The following is an 8,919-nucleotide window of genomic DNA, read 5'->3' as shown; positions in this document are numbered from 1 at the left end:
ATCACTAAGGTTTATTGATTTTAATTTCTTAATCAACTAGCTTCAACCAGAAGTCTTTCTGTGACACAAGATGATTTAAATACTTCTAAGCTTTTTTCCCAAGCAATAGGGTGATTATTATTCCTAACATGAATGAACAAGGCACTGCTTTCAGATGCTGTTCTGATATTATACTTATGTTGTTTGATTCTGAGCTGCAGTGATTTTCCTGTCTGTCCTACATAATTACAATTACATTTGCTACATGGAATACAATAAACACTTCCATTTACATTCAAACTTGGGCTATTTCTTATTAACATATTGGTAATGGTTGAGTCATACTTGAAAACAACATTAATATTTAGTAGCTTGAGGGACCGAACTAACGGGACAAATTCATTACGATAGGGCAGAGTCAAAATATTCTTAAGTGTAGGAATTTGCCTGGTTTGAGAGGAATGAAAGGATTTTTTAGCCCTTTTAAAACAACGATCAACAAACACAGAAGGGTACCCGAGTTTCTGTGCAATGGAACGAATGTGTTTCAATTCATCGTCAATAAATACAGAGTCACAAATACGCAGACATCTTAAGAACATAACAGAAAAAACTGACATTTTGGTGTATATATATATATATATATATATATATATATATATATATATATATATATATATATATATATATATATATATATATATATATATATATATATATATATATACAGTGACCCCTCGTTTAACGAACGCCTCGGTTAACGAAATTTCGGTTAACGAACTGCCTTCCATAAGGATCTTCAATTCGGTTAACGAACAAAATTCGTTAACGAATTTCTTACGAACCGACCTCAACATGTTTTCGCTTGCACTGGCCGGGCAACCAGCTTTAGTATCAGTCCGCCAATACATTAATCGGTTCTAGGGCTTAAATTCCTAACTATTTTAGTAAATATCAAGAAGTTTATACTATTCAATAATTTTAAAAGTTTAATATTCAATTTTTTAGTCATTTTAACAATTATTGAACATAATTGAAGGTAAAGTGACTAGTTTAAAGCGCAGCATCCAGCCTCTTAACACAGCAAACAGGCGTTAGTCTCTCTGTTTTCACTGGAGGTAACATCTTGCTTGAGACTCTCTTCAACTAAACGCTTTTTTCTGTGTTTCCAAGCAAATTATTGGTCATTTTGAAATATATTTTACATATTGACAATATATAATGCAGTACAGTGTTGATTTAAAGAAAATAATCTTGAAATACACCAAGAGAACTAAAATTTTATGGGTGAAATGGTGCCATGGGGTGACTTCTCTTCCACCCCAATGCCTTCTCTTCTTCCTTCTCCTCCACCCCCATTGTAATTCCCATCATCATCATCATCATCCAGGAGCCTTCTACATACACACCTCAAAGTAAGTGAACTTTTCTACCCTTTTTGTTGAATTTAGGAAATTTTCGGTGAGCTGGAACCAATTACCCAAAAACCCATTGAAACAATGGTTTCGGTTAACGAACTTTTCGGTTAACGAACGACCTTCTGGAACGGATTGAGTTCGTTAACCGAGGGGTCACTGTACATAGCAGTATTTTTACGTTAGTTTTGGCCCATTAGAAACGGTAGAGGTGGTGCAAATTTTAGAATTGAAAAAAAAAAAAACATTTTCACAAGCTTAAATGATTTCTAAAATATATGAAAACCAGCAGTGGATGTCTTTTTCTTTTTAAGATATAAGCCAAGTAATAAAAAAAACAGGTTTGATATAAAATTTTCATTTTATCATAACAAAATTAAAACTAGAGAATGCCCAGGAAATGTTTCAACTCAAAAGATTAATTAGGGGCTCAACCATAATTTGGGATTTGAGAATCATTCCACCATTTATAGCTTATTGGGCTAAACTAAACAATTCTGTAGTTAAAGCTGACTAGAAAAGGGAAGTGGTGGTACTGTACTATAAATGGACCACCTAATCATTTGACACACACCACTAGAGAAATTAGTCCAATTACAAAATAATGGACCCATAGTTTGGCAGTTCAGTAATGTGTGCACAAAACTTTTAAATTGGAGATCCTTCCTTGGTGACTGGAAACTCATCTGAAGAATAGTTCATTCCCTCCTATTGCAACCATTGTCTTTAATAGAGGGAGATTAGGAGTGAGGTGCCAGAGAAAGCAGGAGGTTTGACAATCACTTGGCATCACACTATGACATTCAAATGTCTGGTTCTGCTATATTGGATTATAGGCAAAATCCGGAAATACAGTTCCCACCAACTTCTCACAACCCCTAAAGGTGAATCAACCCAATTACCAAGAGTCTGGCAGGTATAAAAGGATAATGATCTTATAAATTCCCAGGAGCACTTCTTTATGGTGGTACCTGCCACTGTACGTCTTAGCATATGTCCTTGTAAACTGGGTTATGGCAAAAGCAAAGCCCCTGAAATCATGCACTCTAACTGCAAACTACCTGTGGAGATAAACATTCATAAAGCTTCACCACATCATTGTTGATAATCATCTTTGGGACTAGGTTTTAAGCTCTTCCCTTCTAGTGACCTTGACCTCTTTCACAATCACAGAAACTAATGATATGTCCTTCACTTTACTTAGTAATGAAACTTATTCATAATAATTTCATCGTATCTGCTTTGATGTACAGTTATTATCTGTTAAATATTTAAACCTTAACCTTTGACAGACATTTAAATTTAGTGTTCTACACTTTGTCCCGTGATGATGCATAAGGAGGCAGTGTGGCTTGCATTGCATTCAACCACATTCAACGTAAGTTAGAGATCCATTCATAGCTGGGGTAGCCTTTGGTACAAACCAATGTCCTTTTGGGATTAGTCAGCACTGAATCCACTTTGCTGCCATACCTGAATTCAAGCAACTATAAATGGCATTTTACATACATTTAAACTTACGTCACAAAAAATCTCCATTTGTCATCATCAACGTCTATGTAGGAGGCTGCATCAATGTACCACAGGATAAATGTCTGAATACGTTCATGGTAGTCTGAAAATCCTGTAGCCGAGATGTCACAAAGGTACACTTCGAAGGTCTTCTCTTCTCCATCCTCTGTTAAGGTTCAAAGGAAACCAATTTAATAAGTAAAAGATCACATTCTATAGTACAGTGCAGGTTTCCCTCATTTAAAAAAGGGGATGCATTCCAGAAAACCTAATGTTTAGCTAAATTATCGCTAGACGAGGGATAATGTGGAATATTATGGCTTAGAAAAAAAAAAGAATATACAGTACTGTACTGTATAATATAAAATTATAAAATAAGAAAAACTAAAAGCATGGGTGTGTGGGCTCGTGAAGGCAGTGGACTTGCCGACTTGCCACCCATTAGCACTCGGAGTGGGTGAGGCTGACCTGTGAACTATGTTATGGTTATTATTCAACTCATACTTTTGGAAAGATATACATATATTTTTTAAATTTTTACTGTTAAATGCACACACCATCAATTATACAGAATGTGAAAAGAAATAAATTTTCATGTCAAAAATATAAAAGGGAATAAAAATTTCTTACATGTGCAGGAGTTAGCACACAGATCTGGTGAGTGGAAAGGGGAGGGGGGACACAGCAGCATGGGGGATCGCAACTGTTCGCTGTCTACTGTGCCCCGTGTGTAGTGAAGCAATTGCCTATGGCAATGCAGTACAGTAATATCTTCGTTAGCCGGAATCCCTCAAACCCGGAAATCTCTGATAGCTAGAATTTAAATTTGATCGGAAGATCATTCCCAAAGCCGGAATTTTCCAAAAATTTCCGGCTTTAGGAAAAACATTTCCAAGGTAGAAAATCGAGAGAATTACGGTATCTGAAAAAGTCTTAAATAAAAATGAGTTTTGTGTGTGTGTGTGTGTGTGTGTGTGTGTGTGTGTGTGGGGGCTGACCTGACTCAATGTGGGATTAGTGGTCTCATATTACCGACTTTCTGATGAACTGACAGGTCACCCTTTCTTGGGTGGGGGATTAGTATGTCTCATAAGCTGAAGATGTCTTGAATAAACACAAAAGCTAAAGTATTTTCAGGGAGATTGTGATAAGTATAAGAAAAATTGAGCGAAGTTGCATCCCTTCAACATTACATTACATAACATTTTAAACTATGGACTGAGAAAGCACAAAGGTGTGGGTGATTAGAGCGATGGAGTGGAAAGGAGTGGTAACATGCACCAGTGTTGCCAAGAGATAAGCTCCTCATCAGCTGATCTTTTAATTCACCTGCATGCAGCCACACAACACCCTCACAGGATGCTTGTTGTCTTAATTACCATGTGTGTGTGTGTGTGTGTTTTGAGCTTGCCAACCACATTGTAGGATTTGAAGAAGTTGATGAAGAGTTTGTTCAGGAGTCAGGTGGTGAGGTGACATGCCAAGACACTTACACAGCATTACTAAACCATTGTCTTATAACATTTTACATTATAAAATCTATTTTAAAATTAATTGATACAAGATGGCTTCACTGGGCTACATTTGTCACTTAGACAACTGATAAATGAATAAACCCGAGCAGATGGAGACATATTATACACTAGTGATGTCACAAAGCTTCAAAACTGCAACCACAAATTATCACAACCTGTACTCAAATGAACTAAGTTAATTACTAAAATTATTATCTTTGGTGCAAACTTAAGGAATGTTTATACTCAAATTAATCACTATCTTACAAGAATTCCAGCAATGTAAGTGATATTCTCCCAAGTCAAGTCAGTGGCATTTTATAAGTGAAAAAATAAAACCCCATCTTTCATAATCCTTGAGTAAGCATTAATCTCTCCTCCTGGCTGTCAAAACCCCACCTCCCAGCCAGCAGTGGGGGAGCAGGCGGGTTAATAACAATTAATGGGATGAATTTTGTTTTAGGCTTAAATTTTTTTCTTATAAAATGTCACAGACTTGACTTAAGAGAATATAACTTGCAATGCTGGAGTCCTTGCAAGTTAGCAATTAATTTGCATATCCACATCTCACAGTTTGCATGAGGTAAAAATTTTATTCCTTTAGCATTATACATTTAGTACAAAATGATCACAGTAATATGCTGCTCAAAATTCTGGCTTTATCACAAACAACATTGGTCAGGATATTATGGTATCGAATGTTACGGAGTATTTCAAATAAATTCTTCTACCAGTACCCTGCACATACTGTAAAATACTTATTTTAACCTTCTAATTCAGCTTGTCATTCAAGGATATTATATTGGAAATGTCTCATATTAGATCATTATGGTTTCAAATTCATTTCTTTTAACACAAACACAGTAATCCTGTGTTTCTCGCGGTTTTGATCATTCACTTTTTTTCTTTTTTTTAAATTATATATATAGCCACTTCTTGACTTACGACCGCCCCAGTCGTACCAAAATTATTTCAAATTACGTATTTTCGAGTCCCAACTTTAGTGATTGCGCTGTGTACTGACAAAATTTTCGTTTGTAATTCCCTTTAAAATGACTGGCAAGCTTAAAAGTGAGAGTTTTGTGGTGCTGAGAACAAAAAGAGACACCCATTTTAGAATTTCTTTGTATAATTTTCGCATTTTCGACCTGGATTCGGGTACCTAACCCCATCGAAAGTTGAGGAGTGGCTGTATAGATAATTTCCTTTAAAAACAAAAATTTAAATTTCGCGCCATTTTTTATATTCCCGTGCGGTGCGGCAAACAGGCACCACCCTTTCCCGCCTCAGACACCCGCTGCTCCGAGAAGCCTCGGTCCACACGTGCCTACCGTACTGTGAACGCTACTGTGACTGCGTGAGGGCAGGCAAACGCCGGGACAGCAGGGACAGGCTGGCAATGCGGGTGTTGCCGACCTCAGCGATATATAAACTTGTTTATTTTACTTGAAAATAATTTTTTTTATATATATATATAACTGTGTTTATGTTTTTCCATTATTATACTACAATATGATTAGTGTCAAATAATGATGTTAGTAAATGCCGATACAGTGCATCAGTGTGACCACTGGGCCGTGAGTGGAGAGCATGGCGTGGTTAAGTGCATGACCTACCTGAGCTGTTTGGTGGCCACAGGTACAGTGATTCCTAAAAAAAGTATTCGCGTTTTTGGCTTTCGCAGGGATTTCAGGAATGTAATTCCCGCGAAAAACGCGGGATTACTGTACAGTAAAGATTATAACATTTGTTGTGAACTAAGCAGGAGAGGGAGAAGGGTCCATTGGGGGTAAAAGTGACAGCATCACCCCTGGGGTGTAAAAGTGACCTTGCTGCCCCCTGGGGGTTAAAAGTGACTGCTCCATACCCCCCCCAATGGATGGCATCACTGTTTGTCTACTGTACTGACTTATTCATGATACAATATTGTTTATTTGTTTTTCATTTATTAGTAAAGATGCATTACTGTAATAATCTGTACTTCTTAATACCTGTCCCCTTCATATACAATACAGTATAGTACTTTGTATATACCACATAGGTAAAAAATGGCATTCAAGACATCTTCAGATCAGAAGACCCACTAATCGCCCACCCAACAATGGGTGACCTGACATTGCATCAGGATCTGCTGAAGTACAATACATTACACAAGAACACTTGCCAACAGTGCGTAACAGACACGTGACCGATCGCCCAAGCGACTAACGAGCCAATCAGTGAAGAGAATAGAAGTAACACAGCTTTATTCATGCCCATATCATATAGAGCTTATGTTTTTTTAAATATAATTATTTAACCAACTTTATGATAAAGTATTCAGGATTGTTTTGATAAAAAATTGGTGTGTAACGAAATTAGAACTGATTTTACGGACTCGGGCATCAACATTTCTTACGTTTTTTTTTATATAAAAGACTGGAATTCCCATCACTATATCGTCTAGAAATATTTTGTTTAAGGATATCTTAATGGAAATGCTTCATGGAGAATTTATAAAGGATCATTATGGTATGAAATTCATCTCCCTATCACAATTAGCCACTCTTGAATGAGGTGGTGTGTGTGTGTGTGTGTGTGTGTGTGTGGACCAGCACACACCAACACCACCCACACATCACAACACACACCAACACCATCCACATCACAACACACACCAACACCACCCACACATCACAACACACACCAACACCACCCACACATCACAACACACACCAACACCACCCACACATCACAACACACACCAACACCACCCACACATCACAACACACACCAACACCACCCACACATCACAACACACACCAACACCACCCACACATCACAACACACACCAACACCACCCACACATCACAACACACACCAACACCACCCACACATCACAACACACACCAACACCACCCACACATCACAACACACACCAACACCATCCACACATCACAACACCACCCACACATCACAACACACACCAACACACCCTCCAACAATGACACACATACACATTCCAGCACCACTCACACACCCCCAGTAAGGGAATTAAGACAGCAAGCATAAGGAGGGAATGTCTTTTTGTAATACACATGTGCGTGTGTGTGACTGCATGGTAGTGAATTAAATATCAGCTGTTGAGGAGCGCTTGGCAAAACTCATATCCACTCCATCTCTCTAATTACCCACACCTTTCTGCTTTCTCACTCCATATTTTAAAATGTTTTGTAACATACTGTAATGTTGAAGAGACACAACTTTGCTCATATATACTTATATCTGTATTTACCACAATCTCTCTAAAAATACTATAGCTTTCGTGTTTATTCAAGACATCTTCAGGTCATGAGACCCACTATAGTGCATTTTTTCTCAGCTGATAAAAGATGCCCCACCCCCTCCCCAAGAGTAACAGCTGATTGGCTGTTGCAAACCTGTCCGATTTTGTCCTGAAGTAATGATGTATTTCTAAACGAGTTTAGTCATAATAGTTGGGATGACGAGAAAGATATTTAGCTAAATTATATAAAGATATAGTACATACATTCATTATTACAAACATAAGCACGTAGGAAGTTTATCAGAAGTATTATACATGAATTAACTGTTAAACTCTGGTAGTAAATTTATGCTTTAGTAGGATGCATTTAATATATAATCAACTCTCACTTTACGCGGTTAATACAACCCACAGGGTAACGCGGAAGTGAGAAACGCATAAAGTGAACAACATAACATATGGGATTAATTGAAATAGAGACCGGGCCGACCCCCAAACTCCACTTTTTGACGACACACAACTATGTTGTAGTAAAATTTTTATCTTAACTTTATGATGGTATGCACACACAATTAATATAGAAGAGGTTAGGTTAGGAAAAATAAAGGTTAAGTTAGGAAAAATAAAGGTTAGGTTAGGAAAACTAAAAGTTAGGTTTAACACTTACGTTAGTAGAAGAGATGGGTCGGCATACGGGGATGGAGGCTGGTTCCGAGGCAGAGGGCAGGCTACTGGCCCTCAGGTGAGTCACCATCACTGTCATCCACACTTGTCAGGGCCTCCCTGACAAATCCCTGAAAGTCATCTTCACTGTCTCTACCTCTGTCACTATCACTGGCTTGGGCTGGCTGTGGTGGGTTGCGGGCGAAGAACTCTCTTATGCTTTGCTGACGGCTGGTGTTTATGTTGTCGTGATAAACCTTGAAGTACGGCTCCATAGTCTGCAACAGCTGGGTAGTGAAGATTTCATACCTGTTTGCGTCAGGGTCGTCAGAAAGGAGGAGCTTGACTTTCTCGATACACTCGATGGCACCCCTAACATTACTATGGGATAAGCGGTGTTCTTCTTGGGATGACGCACCACCTGCCTCTTCACTGACGTCATCATCATCTACCATCTCGTCGGTAGTCACATCAGGATCCCTTCTCACCTCCAGGATGTCGTCGTTGGTGGTCTCGGAGAAGCCTGCAGCTGTAACACTCTGCGCAGCTTCTCTGGCAAGGTCCACTGCTA

General features: G+C 38.3%; 1 protein-coding gene across 1 annotated transcript in view; it reads right to left on the bottom strand.

The window, feature by feature from the left end:
• LOC121871881 (adenylate cyclase type 9-like) overlaps positions 1–8,919 on the bottom strand; it is a 159,655-nt gene that overhangs the window by 16,097 nt on the left and 134,639 nt on the right. The window contains exon 16 of the mRNA XM_042374467.1: positions 2,916–3,072. Coding sequence (XP_042230401.1) covers positions 2,916–3,072 — 157 coding nt within the window. The remainder of the gene's footprint in view (positions 1–2,915; positions 3,073–8,919) is intronic.

This window comes from Homarus americanus, unplaced genomic scaffold (assembly GCF_018991925.1).
Source record: "Homarus americanus isolate GMGI-L3 unplaced genomic scaffold, GMGI_Hamer_2.0 scaffold39675, whole genome shotgun sequence".
In the NCBI taxonomy this organism is placed as follows: domain Eukaryota; kingdom Metazoa; phylum Arthropoda; class Malacostraca; order Decapoda; family Nephropidae; genus Homarus; species Homarus americanus.
Note: the sequence above shows the minus strand (reverse complement) of the source record. Positions and strands in the feature narration are given on the sequence as shown.